At 40.8% G+C, this 18246-nt stretch overlaps 1 protein-coding gene across 1 annotated transcript in view; it reads right to left on the bottom strand.

Moving 5' to 3' along the window:
- The window catches only part of LOC138743835 (adhesion G-protein coupled receptor G5-like), a 76788-nt gene that overhangs the window by 18115 nt on the left and 40427 nt on the right, over window positions 1–18246 (bottom strand). The window contains exons 13-17 of the mRNA XM_069899437.1: window positions 17595–17636; window positions 13831–13882; window positions 12093–12240; window positions 8124–8264; window positions 7606–7719 (exon numbers count right to left, since the gene is read on the bottom strand). Coding sequence (XP_069755538.1) covers window positions 7606–7719; window positions 8124–8264; window positions 12093–12240; window positions 13831–13882; window positions 17595–17636 — 497 coding nt within the window. The remainder of the gene's footprint in view (window positions 1–7605; window positions 7720–8123; window positions 8265–12092; window positions 12241–13830; window positions 13883–17594; window positions 17637–18246) is intronic.

The following is an 18246-nucleotide window of genomic DNA, read 5'->3' as shown; positions in this document are numbered from 1 at the left end:
GGTCAATGTGACAGGCACCAAGAGATTTCTTTAGGCAGTCCTTGTACCTCTTCTTTGGTGCACCTCTGCCTCGGTGGCCAGTGGAGAGCTCGCCATATAACACGATCTTGGGAAGGCGATGGTTCTCCATTCTGGAGACGTGACCCACCCAGCGCAGTTGGATCTTCAGCAGCGTGGATTCGATGTTTGCGGACTCTGCCAGCTCGAGTACTTCAATGTTGATGATGAAGTCACTCCAATGAATGTTGAGGATGGAGCGGAGACAGCGCTGATGGAAGCGTTCTAGGAGCCATAGGTGATGCTGGTAGAGGACCCATGTTTCGGAGCTGAACAGGAGCGTGGGTATGACAACGGCTCTGTATACGCTGATCTTTGTGTGTTTCTTCAGGTGGTTGTTTTTCCAGACTCTTTTGTGTAGTGTTCCAAAGGCGCTATTTGCCTTGGCGAGTCTGTTGTCTATCTCGTTGTCGATCCTTGCATCAGATGAAATGGTGCAGCCGAGATAGGTAAACTGGTTGACCATTTTGAGTTTTGTGTGCCCGATGGAGATGTGGGGGGGCCGGTAGTCATGGTGGGGAGCTGGCTGATGGAGGACCTCAGTTTTCTTCAGGCTGACTTCCAGGCCAAACATTTTGGCAGTTTCCACAAAAGAGGACATCATGCGCTGGAGAGCTGGCTCTGAATGGGCAACACTCATGTACCACTTTAAGTATTCCCTAGGCCATAGGTGCTCTGTGATTAGTAGGGGATTACTCTGTGAGTCCAGACCCGCAGTAAAACTTTTAAAATGCCTCTGTTGAGTTGCAGCAGGAGCTGCAGTTACCTTGTTTTAACACTACGTCAGAGAGAGCAGGGCTGAGCTTTTCTGATCTACAGTGTATAAAGCTAAATGCTGTTATTCAGCCTCTAATGAATGAGATGGTTCAAATGAATGCTAGTATGTTTAGAATTGAGTACAGTTAAAGCACGTGTGGATGCATCTTATGAAGAATTTTAAAAAATTCAGACTGCTTTTTCGGACTGCAAACAACAAGTGGCTTCTAACACAGAAAAAGTGTTGAAGGTTGAAAAATCAGTCATAGAATTGGGAGAATGCAAGAAGGAGCTAGAGAGGAAAATAGACTACTTGGAGAATCAAAGCAGAAGGAATAATGTGAAAATTGTTGGTTTGCCAGAAGGTATAGAAGGACAAGATCCTCTTCATTTCTTTAAAGACTGGATCCCGCAAGTATTAGGGCAAGAATTTTTTTCTGGGTGATTGGTACTGGAAATAACCCATAGAAGAACACCCTCAGCTGGTCAACCACCGAGACCGGTAATAATTCAATGTTTGAATTATTTGGACAGAGAAGCAATACTTCAACTAGCAGTGCAAAATGCAAGACAATGACAAACTCCGTTATTGATTCAGAATAGCAGAGTTTTTTAAAATCCTGAATTGAGTCAAGAGGTCATTCAATGTCGACGTCGATTTAATCCAGTTAAAGTTTTGTGGCATAAAGGCTATAAGTCTACTTTTTGCTACCCGGCAGTGTTGAAGGTGTTCTATGGAGAATATCAATTTTGGTTTTTGAAAATTATTGTGAAGCAATGATTTTTGCTGATTCATTGCCAGATATAAGAGGACAAAGACGTAGTCCATCATTATCTCCTAAAGAAAAATCTGGTTGTTCTGGAAATGGAAAAAATGGCAGAAATGGGAAAAATGGGAATAGAAAGAGTCCAACTTTTTCTGAAATGGGATCTTCAAGATTGAAATCTCTTGGATGAAAAGAAGAATTTTCTGTTTCTTATTCTATTTTTTTTGTTATTATGATATTTTTATGTCATTGATTGTTTGGCTGGGGAGGAAGAGATTTGCTCTAAATTCTTTACTAGTCATCAGCCACTGGTGGGTGACCCACACCCAATTTTTGTTTAGGGGATTACTACCCTTTGGTAGTTTTTTTTTGGGGGGGGGGTTTCTTTTTTTTTTCTTTATTATTTTTATTTTAGTTAATTTTTAATTTGTGATTTTTCTCTCCTATTGTAGGGCCTATATACATTGATTTGAGTTTTTATATAAAGATATTATTGGTATTTAGTAATAATAGTAGATATGTCAAAGTTGAGGTTTGCTACTTTTAATGTTCGAGGATTAAATAGTCTGATTAAGCGTAAGCAAGTCTTGGCGTATATTAAGAAAATGAAAATTGATATTGCTCTTTTACAAGAAACACATTTGAATGTGAAGGAAAGTATGAAATTAAAGAGGGACTGGGTTGGGCATGTATATTCTTCTTCATTTAATTCTAGGGCTAAAGGTGTAGCAATTTTGATACATAAAAATTTATCTTTGAATTACAATCAATGGAGGAAAAGGCAGGATGTATTCTTAAATTGAATTGTAAGATTTTTAGTGAATTTTGGACTTTACTTAATATTTATGCCCCAAATGCAGATGATGAAATATTTATTTCAGATGCATTTTTATGTTTGGGTCAGGCTAATGATAATATTTTAGTTGGTGGTGATTTTAATTGTGTTTTGGAACCTTTATTAGATAAATCTCCGAAGAAAATTAAGAAATCCAAGATGGCAGTTCAGGTTCAAGCGTTGATGAAAGATTTTAATTTAGTAGATATTTGGAGACGTCTTAATCCGACAGAGAAAGATTTCTCCTTTTATTCATCTAGACATGAATCGTTTTCAAGGATTTACTTCTTTTTAGTATTGGCACACTTACAAGGGAAAACAAAACAAGCAGAATATAAAAGTAGGGTGATTTCAGATAATTCTTTGTTATATTTTACATATGCAACTTCTGAGAAAATCCAAGTGGCCTATCGTTGGAGGTTTAATACAATGTTGTTTAAAAATATGGAATTTATTGAATTTTTGAAAAAACAAATTAATTTTTTTGAAAGAAAATTCTAATTCTATTCAAAGCAAGTTTGTATTATGGGATGCTATGAAAGCCTATTTGAGAGGACAAATACAGTTATACTTCTAAAATAAAAAAGAATTGATTAAATCAGAGTCTTGAATTAGAGAAACAGTTTGATGAGTTAGAAAAGGAATTTCAGAAAGATGCCACAGAAGATCAGAAAATAGAATTATCTAGGTTGAAATTGGAATATAATACTTTGCAATCTTATCAATTTGAATGTGTGATTAATAGGACTATTAATAGGTATTATGAATGGGGAGAGAAAGCACATAAGGTATTGGTGTGGCAATTAAAGAAAGAACAAATTTTGAGGACTATTAATGCTGTTAGATGGAATTCTCTTATTACTTATAAACCTCATGAGATTAATGATGAATTTTATAAAAAGTTATATACATCTGAAGGAAAACAAGAAATTGGATCAATTGATTTTTAAAAAAAATCACAGTTGAATTTACCGATATTAGAGGATGCAGGAGTTAGAAGAATCATTTACTGATTCAGAAATTAAAATGGCTATGCTAGAAATGCCGAACGGTAAATCGCCTGGTGATGATGGATTTTCAGTTGAATTTTATAAAATTTTTTAATGATGATTTATCTACAGTGTTTGGGGATGTATTACATCAAGTTTGAGAACATTATGAATTACCTGAGTCTTGTTCTCGTGCTTTAATTACAATAATTCCAAAAAAAAGATAGAGATCCTTTGAAAGTATCTTCATATAGACCAATTTCATTGTTAAATGTAGATTATAAAATAACAGCCAAAATATTAGCGAATAGATTGGCTAAATTGTTACCTAGGTTGATTCATATGGATCAAACAGGTTTTATAAAGAATAGATATACTTCAGATAACACTTTGCGCGTGATTAGTTTGATTCATAGATTTTGACAATCTTCAGATCACCCGATGGTGATATCTCTAGATGCAGTAAAAGCATTTGATAGAGTTGAATGGAATATTTTGTTTAAAGTTTTGGAGAAATTTAAGTTTGGTCCTTTCTTTATTGGTTGGATTAGGGCTCTATATAGTAATCCGATAGCTAGAGTATTGATGAATGTTTTGATTTTGGAACCCTTTAAGTTAACTCGATCAACTCATCAAGGTTGTCCTTTATCACCAGCTTTGTTTGCATTAGTGATTGAACCTTTAGCACAGCTGATAAGACAAAATACACAGATACAAGGTATGAAAGTTTTAGATGAGGAGTATAAAATTAATTTATTTGCTGATGATGTATTGGTGTATTTAATAAACCCAGCTCAGTCACTTTTGCACTTGAAGGAGTGTTTAATACAATATGGATGTCTTCCTGGATATAAAGTTAATTGGGAAAAAAGTGAAATATTACCGGTAAGTGAAGGAGATTATTCAGTTTATAAGAATATTATTAATTTGAAATGGACTGATCAAAATAAATATTTGGGTATAATTTTGAATGTTAATTATCAATCTTTATATAAATTAAATTATGTTCCGTTAATGAAAAAAATTAAAACTGATTTGATTAAATGGAAAGATTTACCTATTAATTTAATGGGTAGGATAAATACAATTAAGATGAATATCTTTCAACGTATACAATATTTCTTTCAATCTATTCCATATTTACTTGATAATATTTTTTTTCGAGACTTGAATAAAATGGTTAGGGAGTTTTTATGGAGAGGTAAATTTTTGAGAGTAGCTTTGAATAAAATAACTTGGAAATATGAGTTGGGGGGATTACGTTTACCACATTTTCAAAATCATTATGAAGCAGCCCAACTTAAATTTATTAGTTCATTGATGGATTTGGTACGGCCTCCTAGTTGGGCCAAAATTGAGATGGCAAATATTTCTGAATTTGAAATTCATCAATTTTTGCTTAGATGGAATATTCTTTCTTCTTTGGCTTGGCTTCGCGGATGAAGATTTATGGAGGGGTAATGTCCACGTCAGCTGCAGGCTCGTTTGTGGCTGGCAAGTCCGATGCGGGACTGGCAGACACGGTTGCAGCGGAAAATTGGTTGGTTGGGGTTGGGTGTTGGGTTTTTCCTCCTTTGTCTTTTGTCAGTGAGGTGGGCTCTGCGGTCTTCTTCAAAGGAGGTTGCTGCCCGCTGAACTGTGAGGCACCAAGATGCATGGTTTGAGGCGATATCAGCCCACTGGCGGTGGTCAATGTGGCAGGCACCAAGAGATTTCTTTAGGCAGTCCTTGTACCTCTTCTTTGGTGCATCTTTGTCACGGTGGCCAGTGGAGAGCTCGCCATATAACACGATCTTGGGAAGGCGATGGACCTCCATTCTGGAGACGTGACCTGCCCAGCGCAGTTGGATCTTCAGCAGCATGTATTCGATGCTGTCAGCCTCTGCCATCTCGAGTACTTCGATGTTAGGGATGAAGTCGCTCCAATGAATGTTGAGGATGGAGCGGAGACAACGCTGGTGGAAGTGTTCTAGGAGCCGTAGGTGATGGCAGTAGATGAATTGTTACAACAATATAATGTGTCTATACTAAAACATTTAATGAAGTTATGAATGAAGAAAAATAAAATGACAGGCTCTAGGGGTAAATTATCGGCTTCGACTCCATTGTATAATAATCAACTTATTTATTTTTCAATACATAATCAAAGTTTATTGCATTGGAGATTTAAAGGTGTGAAAAATTTGGGAGATTGTTTTAAGAGGCTAAATTTTTATCTTTTAATCAGATGAGGGAAGGTTTTGGTATTGATAAGAATTCTTTGTTTCTTTATTATCAAATTCGATCTTTGGTAAAATGTATGTTTGGTAGAGATATGATTTTACCTGAAATTACTAAATTTGAGATTTTTCTTATGAAGGAACCAGAGAAGGGTTATATTTCATCTATGTATCAAATATTACAGGATGGTATGGATAAAAAGGGTTGGGATAGATCTAAAAGTAAATGGGAAGCGGATACTGGTTTTATTTTTTCCGAAGATGATTGGTTAGATATCTGTTATGATAGTGTAACTAGATTGATAAATGCACGTTATGCAATGATTAACTATAATTTTTTTATATCAATTATACTTAACACCTGAAAAATTAAAAAAATATGGTTTTCATGAATCAGATTTGTGTTTTAGATGTGGTGATACGGTTGGAACTTTTTTTCATGCCGTTTGGTCATGAATACATATACAATCTTTTTGGAAGAAAATTCAATCGTTTTTAGAATATCTGTATAAGATTAAAATAGTTTTAGATTCAACAGTAATTTTATTGGGTAGTTTGCAACCTCTGAAAGACTTGAGATTAGACAAGTTTCAGCTTGCTTTTGTATATTTAGCTTTGTCCGTAGCAAAAAAATGTATTGCTAGTACATGGAAAGATACAAATATGATTGATATTAATAGATGGCATAATGAGATTAAATATTGTTTAATAATGGAAAAAATTACATATGTTTCGTGTGATAATTATAATTTTTTTTCATTAATAAGTGGTTGTTATATTCAGAATATTTACATTTCAATTTACATTGATTAGATCTTAATATGTATATTTAATTTTTCTTTAATATTTTTTATTTCTTTATGGCTCTCCTTAGGAGAGTTGGCTGAAGGGGAGGGGGGTTCTTTTCTTTTTTTATATATATATATAAAATAACATTCATGTTTATGGTTAATTGTTGTATATGTCATATATTATTTGTTTTTTGAACAAATAAATAAAGTTTAAAAAAAGTAGGGGATTACTTAAGGTGGTTTGAAATCCACTGTTTTAATCATATCTAATTGATTCGTTATGCGCATGGTTTCATAACTCCAAAGGAAATGGGCCAATGGAAATTTTCCTCAAGCAAAATATTTCAGTAACAATGAGTCTACAGCAGTGGTTCTCAATCTTCTCTTCCCACTCACACTCCACCTTAAACAATTCATTACTAATCACAGAACACCGATGGCTTTAAGGAATACTTAAAGTGGTACATGAGTGGAAAGAAAAAGGTTGAGAACCACTGGTCTTGTGTCACGTATAACATACCCATATTTGACGCCAAAGCTGTTGAGTTACACGTCCCACCTCTTTTACTCCTGGAATGCTAGTTTGCATTCTGTAAAATGACACACTGATCCGGAAAAATGCTGGCTTTGTTCATTTCAGTGTAAACAACTAAAGCTGGTTTAATGGCAAGTCTTCCTGACAGAAATATTGCTGAATTTCTCTGTAAAAAAAAAATCCATCTTTGATAGGCACATGGATGAGAGAAAAATAGGTTATGGGTGTGAGGTCGGGGAAAATTAGATTGTTTATGGAATAGGTTTATATAGGTTGGTATGACATCAGGAGCTGAAGGACCTGTACTATGCAAAACATTCCACGTTTGACATGAGCTGTTAATGAGTAGAATGGATAAAGGAACCAAAGCTTCCACTTTATTCAGGACGCTTAGTGTTTGGAATGACAGTCTGGATTAGAGCATCTGAAATATGAGCAGGAGTTGGCAATATGGCCCATCAAGCCTGCTCTTCCATTGACAAGATCTTGGCTGATCCAGCCATGGGCTCAGCTCCATTTACCCCGCCTGCTCCCCATAGCTCTCAACTCCTCTACTATTAAAAAATTTATCTGGAGGAAAAGGATTGTGCTTCAATGGACCTAAAGGGCTGTTATCATTTTTGAATGTTTAACCATATTACTGACAAAATTCTTACCGGCATTGTGTGATTAATCTTAATGGTCACACCTTCTGTTAAGTTCCGAATGCTTGTGTTTCCCACAATTATTCCAAACACTTGGTCATTTAGTATTGTGGTATTGTTTTCAACCTGCAGAGAAATAAGTTGTGAGTCCCTTCAGTGTTGAACAAGATGGAACTAGATATAGTTAATACCATTGAAATATATATATGTATTGCCCAAAAATTGTGGCCTATTTTGCACTCCTAACTCAGGTGGAACATCACAAATTGGTCTGGGATCTTGACTCACATGGCTCCAATATTTCTTCAGGGTTTCTTGAAGAGAGCTGAGCTTTTTCCTCTTTCTAACCTGAAGAAGGAGCACAAGGGAAATGCCTTGGTCTGGGAGAAGGTGAGGCCCAAGGAGGGGATCCACTTAAATTGAGCATCACACACCCTAAGCATCTGGCCCTGTTGAATTTAAGGGCTGACAAAAAATTCTCGTTGCATTATCCATCAAAACTCAAACAATACCACATCTGAACATTTTACCTCAAATAGATAGTGGTCATTACATATGAAGAAATTGATTGAGGAGAGATCATTTTGCTGCTCCTGTGCTCTGTCATACAGTTCGGCTGGAAGGATAACTTCAACATCAGCATTCTGTCTATTGAAGGTTCGTTCTCCGATCTAAGCAAGTTAAAGAGACACTATTTTACCATTCTTAATGTATTCGGTTGATAACGGGTACATATTCAACGCAAGAAAAGACAAAAATAGCAGGAGCATTGGATTCTCTTGTGGTGATTGCCAACACCGATCCATTTCCACTGTTTCTGTTCATCCTTCACTGGTTCCCATTCTGCCCTTCCCAATCCCCTCACCTTCCCATTGTCTCTTCCTTCCCCATCTCCACCACCTTCATGCCCTGAATCCCATCACCTTGGCCCCCTCCCTCCCTACTGTTTGTACTCCCAGCACTTCTCAAGTCTCAACAAAGGGCCCCACACCAGAAACATTGACCACCCATTTCTGCCCAACTCCCCAAGACCCTCCACCAAGTGATCTGATAGTGAAGCAGAAAATGTGGCCACAAGGAAGCATTCTTCACTGGAAGTGAACAAAGAAGCCCAAGAAATCTGAAATAAAAGCAAAGCATTCAGCAGGCTAGACAGTATCTATGGAAGGAGAAGCATATCTGGTTGAAGGCCCTCCATCAGAATTGGGAAGGAGAGAAATGTTAGTGTTAAGTTACAGAGATTGAGGAGGGATGGACAGACGATGCGGGGCAATGTCCGTCGGCTCTGGATGTGTAGTCCATAACAGCTCATTGGTTCAGTCACTCCGGTGGTTTTATCCAGCGCTGTGTTAGCCGGCTATGTCATCGGTTCCTACAGAACAGTGGATTGTTCAGAAGGCTGAGTGTTGAACTGTGACTGTGTGCACCAGTTCTATAGGGGTTGGGGTATTTGGGGGCAGTCATGTTGGAGGTGGGTTACTTTGCTGCTTGTCAGGGTGATCCCTGGGGCCGACTTGTTGCTGACGGGGGCTACTGGGTGCATGCTGGGACCAGGTCCTGGATGGACACCGTGTCGTCTTGTCCATCCAGGTACTGAACCAAGCAGTATCTATAGAAGTATAAATACCAGGATAAATACTCTGAGGGTTAGCATGCAGGAGGTGCTCTTCCTCGACCAATGGGTCCACCTTGTGGGTCCTAACATGCTTCCAGAGAAGCACCAGCCCTGGGATCGTCAGCCAGACTGGCAGTGTGGTTCCTGACACCAACCTCCAAGGAAAGGAGAAGAATTTTTCATATGGGGTGGTTTTAGTTGCCATGCAAGGTTGGGACCTGGTGGGATGCAGTGGTTCTGGAAGGACCTCTTGCCACTGGGATACAGGCATCCCTTTTGACTTGAGGACCAAAAGGACTGTCTTCCAGATCGTTCCATTCTCCCTCTCCTGCCCATTTCCGCGGGGGCTGTAGCTGATGGTTCTGCTTGTAGCTATGCTCCTGGAAAGGAAGTATTACTGCAAGTTCTCACTCATGAAGGCAGATCTCCAGTTGCTATGAACATAACTGGGGCATCAGAACAGGGTGAAGATGATGTGGAGAACTTTAATGACTGTGGATGTGGTGAATGGGAAACATAAGAACTCATCCACAATATTCAGGAAGTAGACTTTCCGATTCGTGGACAGGACGGGCCTGTTGAAACTCATACTGAGACATTTGAAGGGGTGAGTGGTCTTGATGAGTCAATCTCTCTCCAGTCAGTAAAAATGTGTCCTGGATTCTGCACAGATCGGGCAATTGCGAGTCAGCTCCCTGATCTCCTCTACTGAGTAGGGGAGGTTACAGGCCCTCACAAAATGGTAGAGCTTGTGACCCTGGGGTGGCAGAGGCTAATGTGGAGGGCATGGAGGTGATCAATGCACCCTGGTGCAGGTTCCCTTGGACAGGACATTGGGTGGCTCATTGAGCTTGCCCAGCTGCTACAAGATCTCATAATTGTAGGTGCACACTCAATTCTCCACCTCATGATCTTGACATTTTTGATTTTACCCCGCTGTTTGTTATTGAATATAAAAGTGACCTCTTTGGTCCATCAGCAGGGTGAATGATCTGCTGGCTAAATAGTGCCTCCAGTGACGCACGGCCTCCATTATAGCCTGTGCCTCCTTCTCAATGCGCTCGGGGCTTTGGAGGGTTCGGGTAAAAAAAATGCCACTGGCCTGCCTGCTTGGTTCAGCATGGCGGCCAGGGCAAAGTCAGAGGTATCGCTCTCCACTTGGAATGGGACGGATTCATCAATGGTGTGAATTGCTGCCTTGGCAATCTCATCCTCGATGCCCTTGAAAGTCTTATGCTGATGGGGGAAAGGTGGTGGCTTTCACCAGGGGTTGGGCCTTATCGGCATAGTTGGGGATCCATGGGGCAAAGTACAAGAAGAACCCTCAGGCACCTTTTTAAAGCCTTGGGGGTTCTGTGGCAGAGGTAATTCCAGAAGGGGGTTGCATGCACTCGGGGTTGGAGGCGATGACACCATGCTCAACTATGTACCCCAGGATTTGCCAGCCGCTTGGTGCTAAACACGCACTTTTTCTTATTGTATGTGAGGATGAGGGATTTTACGATGGCCAGGAACTTTCACAGGTTCTTGTCGTGCTCTTCCTGGTTCTGGCCTCAGATGGTGACATTATCTAAATAGGGATAAGTAGTTTTTAGTTTGCTGTAATCCATCTCCCTTTGGAACACTGACACCCCGTTCGTGAGGCCAAATGGGACCCACAGGAAGTGACAGCAGCTGTTTGCAACCTAAGCCTGGTCTTCCGAACAAATTGAAATTGGGTGATACACCGATTTGAGGTCTATGGTGGAGAAGACCCTGAACTGGGCAATCTCATTCACCATATCAGCTATGCGGGGAAGAGGATGGGCATCTAATAACGTGAACCTGTTGGTAGTCTGGCTGTAATCTATGACCATCCAGCACTTCTGCCCTCTCTTCACCACCACTATTTGCTCCCTCCAGGGGCTCTTACTGGGATCTACTATGCTCTCCCCCAGCAGTCTCCCCACTTCCATTTTTATGAATTCCTTGTCCCCGGGGCTGTATCGCTTGTTCTTAGTGGCAACAGATTTGCAGACTGCGGTGAGGTTTTTGAACTGAGTGGGCGGAGATACAAAGGGTGGCCAAGCTGCAGGTCAGACGCTCGGCGTTCTGGTGTAAGATTGGCCCTATTCAGGAGGATGGGGAGGGCCTTCAGGAGCTGGCTATTACTGATCCTGTGGGTGTGTCGTGGTTAGCGCAAGCAACACTGTTACAGCGCCAGCGATTAGGACTTGGTTTCGAATCCAGCGCTGTGTGTAAGGAGTTTGTACATTCTTTCCATGTCTGTGTGGGTTTTCCCCGGAGGACTCCAGTTTCCTCCCACCATTTGAAATGAGCTGGGGATTTAGGCTAATTGGTTGTAAATGGGCAGCACAGGAGACTGAAGACAAGCCCTAAGTGGCACAAGCACAGCTTCTTCCCCTCTGCTGTCAGATCCTTGAATGAAGAATTAATCACAAACGCTGCCTTACTTTGACTTCCCCTTTGCACTATTTTTACTTATTTTGAAATGTGGCTTTATAGAAATGTTTGCACTGTGAATGCTGTGGCAAAACAATGAAGTTAATACCATGTCCATGATAATAAATTCTGATTCTGAGAAGAGACAATTGGTGAATGGCTGCTAGTGAGATGGCATGTTGTAAAGCTTGGAATATAATGAAGGTCTTCAGTAGACATGGGCAGATGGAGAAAACTACAGGTACCAGAGGGATAAGATCCCAGCACAAAAATGCATAGTGATACATTTTGATGGGAACATCAAAAATATCATACACACGCCACCAGTTTTCTCCTGTAAAGCTCATTTCCTTTCAATCTCGTCAACCACATTACTATTTGAAGGGGCAATCTAAAGGTTGGCTGCAGTGTCGGTGGATACCACATGAGATACTTTACTCACCCACGAGGAGTTAGAAATCAGCACAAGTTTTTCATGTTTTCGGAATTTCTGTAATTTCAGAAGTTTAAATTTACTGTCTTTATTTATGAAGTTTCCATCCTCTAACCCCTTGCATGTAAGTGAGAGCTCCAAGCACTTCCTTGCCAATCTGTGAAATGAGAATTGAGAATGTATAAACAGTTATGTAAGAGGTGACGTTTGATCCATCAGTGAAAAGCAGCATCACTGACTTTACTTCAATCCACGGTTCCTTTTGATCCCTTTAATTATTTTCTCTCCCTCCGTAAACCAACCATCATTAGCACTATTTATGATAACCAACCAATGGTAACCAATTCAGCTGATCATTTCCAACATCAATATAATCATGGTTCTTCTTCTTCTTTTCTTCTTTGGCTTGGCTTCGCGGATGAAGATTTATGGAGGGGGTAAATGTCCACGTCAGCTGCAGGCTCGTTTGTGGCTGACAAGTCCGATGCGGGACAGGCAAACACGGTTGCAGCAGTTGCAGTGGAAAATTGGTTGGTTGGGGTTGGGTGTTGGGTTTTTCCTCCTTTGTCTTTTGTCAGTGAGGTGGGCTCTGCGGTCTTCTTCAAAGGAGGTTGCTGCCCGCCGAACTGTGAGGCGCCAAGATGCACGGTTTGAGGCGATATCAGCCTACTGGCGGTGGTCAATGTGGCAGGCACCAAGAGATTTCTTTAGGCAGTCCTTGTACCTCTTCTTTGGTGCATCTTTGTCACGGTGGCCAGTGGAGAGCTCGCCATATAACATGATCTTGGGAAGGCGATGGTCCTCCATTCTGGAGACGTGACCTACCCAGCGCAGCTGGATCTTCAGCAGCATGGACTCGATGCTGTCGGCCTCTGCCATCTCAAGTACTTCGACGTTAGGGATGAAGGCGCTCCAATGAATGTTGAGGATGGAGCGGAGACAACGCTGGTGGAAGCGTTCTAGGAGCCGTAGGTGATGCCGGTAGAGGACCCATGATTCGGAGCCGAACAGGAGTGTGGGTATGACAACGGCTCTGTATACGCTTATCTTTGTGAGGTTTTTCAGTTGGTTGTTTTTCCAGACTCTTTTGTGTAGTCTTCCAAAGGCGCTATTTGCCTTGGCGAGTCTGTTGTCTATCTCGTTGTCGATCCTTGCATCTGATGAAATGGTACAGCTGAGATAGGTAAACTGGTTGACTGTTTTGAGTTTTGTGTGCCCGATGGAGATGTGGGGGGGCTGGTAGTCATGGTGGGGAGCTGGCTGATGGAGGACCTCAGTTTTCTTCAGGCTGACTTCCAGGCCAAACATTTTGGCAGTTTCCGCAAAACAGGATGTCAAGCGCTGAAGAGCTGGCTCTGAATTGAATAGGCAATTGGCCATTGGTCATATTTGCTCTGGTCATCATAGATGTTTAATGATACATACTCACAACTGCTGACATGTGTCCGCAAACTCGCAGAGAGCAGAGCCAAGGGATAAGGGGTGGGGGGTGGGGAGGTAGGAACGGGGTACTGATTGTGGATGATCAGCCATGATCACAGTTAATGGCAGTGCTGGCTCAAAGGGCTGAATGGCCTACTCCTCTACCTATTGTCACACAAATGCACATATTCACGCATGCACAAATGCACGCACGCAAATCAACGGAATCTCCATATCTCTGAACTTATTTCTTCAGTCGAGAAGGTTTACACTTTCAGATCAGACAACTGAAAAGATGATTCAAATGAAAAAAAAAGAGAATTACTTGCATGGTTTTCTTTTCCCTTCAGTTCTCTTTTGACATACTTCTTGAACATCTGAAATGAAGTGGGAGAGAAAACAGTTTCAGTATTTCAGAAATAATAGTGAACAACAAAGATTTTGCTTCCTGAACATCTTTGGGAATATTTTGTGGATTTTTTGGCTGTATGAAAAGCACCTTAAAATTTTCTCATCATGTACCTTTTCTTTTAATAAAGGTATAACCTATTTTTGAGATTTCATGTCATATTTTAAGTCTACTTCAAGCAGACAAAACCACGAAGTGCAGCGTGTCATTGAAAACTCATTTTCTTCATTCACACTTGGACGACTTCTTGGTGCAGGCAGTGACGAACACGGTGAAAGGTTTCACCGGGACATTGTGGGCATGGAAAAAGGGACTAGGGCAACTGGAATCCATCAGTACTGGCCGACTATTGATGGTCACTGACACGACAGGCATTTGATTGCCGAGCGCAAATGAAAATCAGCGGCAAAACATTTTTAGGGTCAGTTGATCTAATGTAATGTGACAGCATCATTATGTGATTAAACCTGCTAAATTCAATAAAAGTTAATTTAATGCTTCTTCAACTTCTGATGTGATACAGCAACTCTGAAATGATCTTTGTGTTCAGCTTGACATTGTCTATCATAATCCCCCAAACTTTTTCAAGAAGCAAACATTTTGAAAAATACTGTTGTCCAGTGTAATTTGTGTCCTGTTTATTTTTAACCACCTCACACATTTCCCCTCTATTAAACAGTGATCAAATGCATCAACAGAACAGCTCGACAGGGCTTTGCCAGGGGGACAGATTTCCACCAGTTGTCAGTGGCAAGTGCAAGGAATTGGAAGTTGTTGATCAAGAGGGCAAGACCAGTCAATGATTCGAGCACGTGAGAGATGTTGCCTACTATTCAACTAAAAACACAGCATTATATTGAGAAGAAAGAAGCAATTATTTAACAATGAAACGAAAGAAAAATTAACAAGGAAAAAGATGGTTTAATTCAGACAAAAATTAGTGTGTTTATAAAGAGAATAGGAAAGATGAATATTTCTTTGATATGGCCAATTGACATCTATTCCCTATGTTGTGGGAATTTCAGGACATTGTGTCTTGAGAACTTTAGTGCACAAGAAGCTCCCTGTGAATTGTCTTTTAACATTGGCATCCAGAGGTTGGACCTACTCTTCCAGTTGTGTCTGAATCGCCTGATCTGATTACCACACGTCTGGCCTTCGGCAGATTCTGGATCTCTTGGGTCATCATCCATGGCTCGTGATTAGGGTGCACTCAGATAATCTTCGTGGGAACACAATCACCCATGCATTTTCTGATACAGTCGGGAACACGCGTAGCCCATTCATGGGGTTTCTCCTTCGAGTCCTTGAATATGGTCCCATCTATCAAATCGTGGAGTAAAGTACCAAAGAGACGGTGCAGGGTGGGAAAGGTCCCGTCACCTCACACTGGATGAGAAGACTGTCAGCCTCACCTCCCAGTTAGGGGACCCACAACCTCACACTGTGTCTGTGCCATGCTCCAGAATGCTGGATAGTGAAGACATCGCACAAACCTTGATATCAGGCCCTCAAGGCATATCTGGCTGGGTAATGAGAATCTGGGCCAACCAACCAGCTGGAGTGTTCATGGTCATTTTCAAGTGGAGGTTCCCACCTGCTTCAAAAGGCCATCAATCATACTGGTGCCCAGAAGAGTAGCAATATCAAAATCAGGCTGTGTTTCATCGAATATACCTCGGCTTTCAACATCCCCATCCCCTCAGTACTGGTCTTCAACACCCGTGCCTCCCTCTGTAACTGGATTCTTGACCCTCATCAGAAGATCAATGTCACACCAGATTGGTAACAATATCTCCTCCCTCAATGATAATCAACCCAGGCCCACCACAAAGATGTGTGCTCAGGCCACTGCTTTACTCCCTCCGTGCCAATGACTGTGTGACCAGGTGCAATTCAAATGCCATCTACAAATTTGCAGATAACACCATGGTCATTGGCAGAATCACAGACAGTTATAAGGAGTGAGGTAGATCAACCTTGTACTTAATGTCAGGAATTAATTGTGGACTTCAGGGATGGGAAGCAACTGGAACACAAACCCTTCATTGAGGGGTCAGCAATGGAGAGGGTCAGATCCATGGGTGTCACCATCTCTGAAGACCTATCCTGAGAAAGCATTACAAATAGCTAGATTTCATTAGGAGTTCAAGGAGATTTGCTATGTCACCAAAGACTCTTGCAAGTACTTTGGTTGCATTACTGTCTGATATGGATGTGCCAATGTGTGAAAGCATCAGAGGGTTGTAAACTTGGCCAGCACCATCATGGACATTAGTCTTCACTCCATGAATGACATCTTTAAGAGAAGGTGCACTGAGTAGAGAGCCTCTGTCATCAAGGACCCTTACCACCCAGGTCATGCTTTTGTTTCCACTGCTGCCATCAGGAAGGAGGTACAAGAGCCTGAAGACACACATTGAAAGCTACAAAAGCAGATTCTTCCCTTCAGCGATCAGATTTTTGGATGGACAATGGAAACTACCTCATCTTTTCTCATTTTTGCACTACTTTATTTGTTAAAGAGTTTGTCTTGACATAATTGTAATGTTACGAGCCCAGAGGATCCCAAAACCCAGCAGCAATAGATATTCACCAAGACAAATGGTTATTTAAACAAAAGTTGCATTTAATTATCTTAAAAATGAAAATAGAATCAAACTTCAACTTAACTCTATTGACTTACTTAACCCCTTTCTAATTCTAAGTGCACATGTGTATAATGTATGTGTAAGTTCAGAAAATTTCTTTGAGTCACAGTCCAATCTCACCTAATTCCTCCAAGTTTACTGGTTGCAGGCAATTCTTATACTGTGCACAGAATTTAACAATTATAAAGTTCACCAGCCTTTGGTAAAATGGTTACCACTCAGGAAGGTTCTTGTTGGTTTTCAGAGAGAGATTTGTTGTACATTTTCTTCCATCAGCCACTTCAGAGTCTTGCTGACAAAACTTGCCCCTTCAGGGTGCTCTAGATGTTAACATCTTTCTTTCAGGTCACCACAGAGTTCATTTTTGTTTCTTTTATTTCAAGTGAAGCATTAGGCAGCCAACCCTCTCTTCTTGCATGACCCACAAGGGCTGTGAAAAGGCCGTCTTCCACACTGGGGCTTCTTGCCAGCTTTTCCTGTTTCACTTCCAGCTGCTCTTGCTGACTGAAACACAGTCAGAGCCATCTCAGCTCTTTCTCTCTCTCACATGCACACTGAGACTGAGAAAAAGCCTGTTTGACTCTCTCTGCTTGCAAGACCTCTTACAACAGCAAGTGTTCCTTCAGACAGTCTGCAGCTCCACAAGCTCTTTCATTTGTTTCATTTGGCAAACAAGAATCCATTAGTGGTCTCTTGAGCACTCTTCTAAGCTCTTGCAAAAAGTTGTGAGGATCCATTATGTCTAGCAGAGCTCCAGTATTTCAAATAAGATCTGTTTTAAAGTGTATGTATGTGACCTATTCTAACAAACGTTTCCCAATTTATCTCCCAGAAACATATCTATACTCTGTCACAGTAATTTTACAACAGTTTTTGCACTTTCAGATTCCTCCAGAATACAATAATGCCCAAACTGTTTCATTCTGATTTACGCTGGGAGCAACTGTGACTGAGAAAACAGCCTTCCAAGAGTTCTTAGCATTTGGATTCATTATAAACAAAGAATTTAGACCGCTGGAATATACTGACCTTTGCATTTGAGACTTTCATACTTGTTCATGCAATGCATCTCTGTAGAGACAGCAAGAAAGAGCAGTTTCAGGGAGTTGGCGTATTACTGTGAACCCCTGGGATTATGTGTGTGGGAGCCGACAGTGAGTCGAACATCAACAAAGAGTTCACTGATTGGCAGAACGGGCTCTAAGAGAAAAGTGGGCTCCTCCTGCTACTGATTCTTATTTTCCTACTTTCTATGACCTGCCTGCACTGAAGCAATCCAGCACTTCCTTTCCAGAGTGGCCTTTCTCCACATCCAACATCCGACAGGATGCTGTTTTCATCAGTGACCCAATGATATTGGGCGGTCACTGAATTACTCTGGGCTCTGTACTGCTGGGTGCCCTGTCCATGTATTAACACCAGTGCACCGTGCTGCCAGGAGCAAGTCTATCATTAAAATTAGTGTTGGGCATCGGCGATTACTGAATAACGTGAGCAATCTGCAACTGGAGAGCATTGATCAAAATCCATAAAACAGAAAACATTACATTCTGATTTATTTCCTGAAATGACATAGCAAAAAAAAGTTTATAATCACAAGAAATCCAACCTTTTCCTGAATATGTGCATTTGCATTCATCATAAATGTAATTAAAAATAATCACAAATTTCCTTACAACGT

Source organism: Narcine bancroftii, chromosome 10 (genome assembly GCF_036971445.1).
Source record: "Narcine bancroftii isolate sNarBan1 chromosome 10, sNarBan1.hap1, whole genome shotgun sequence".
NCBI lineage: Eukaryota > Metazoa > Chordata > Chondrichthyes > Torpediniformes > Narcinidae > Narcine > Narcine bancroftii.
The sequence above is the reverse complement of the archived record's forward strand: the minus strand, read 5'-3'. Positions and strand labels throughout refer to the sequence as shown.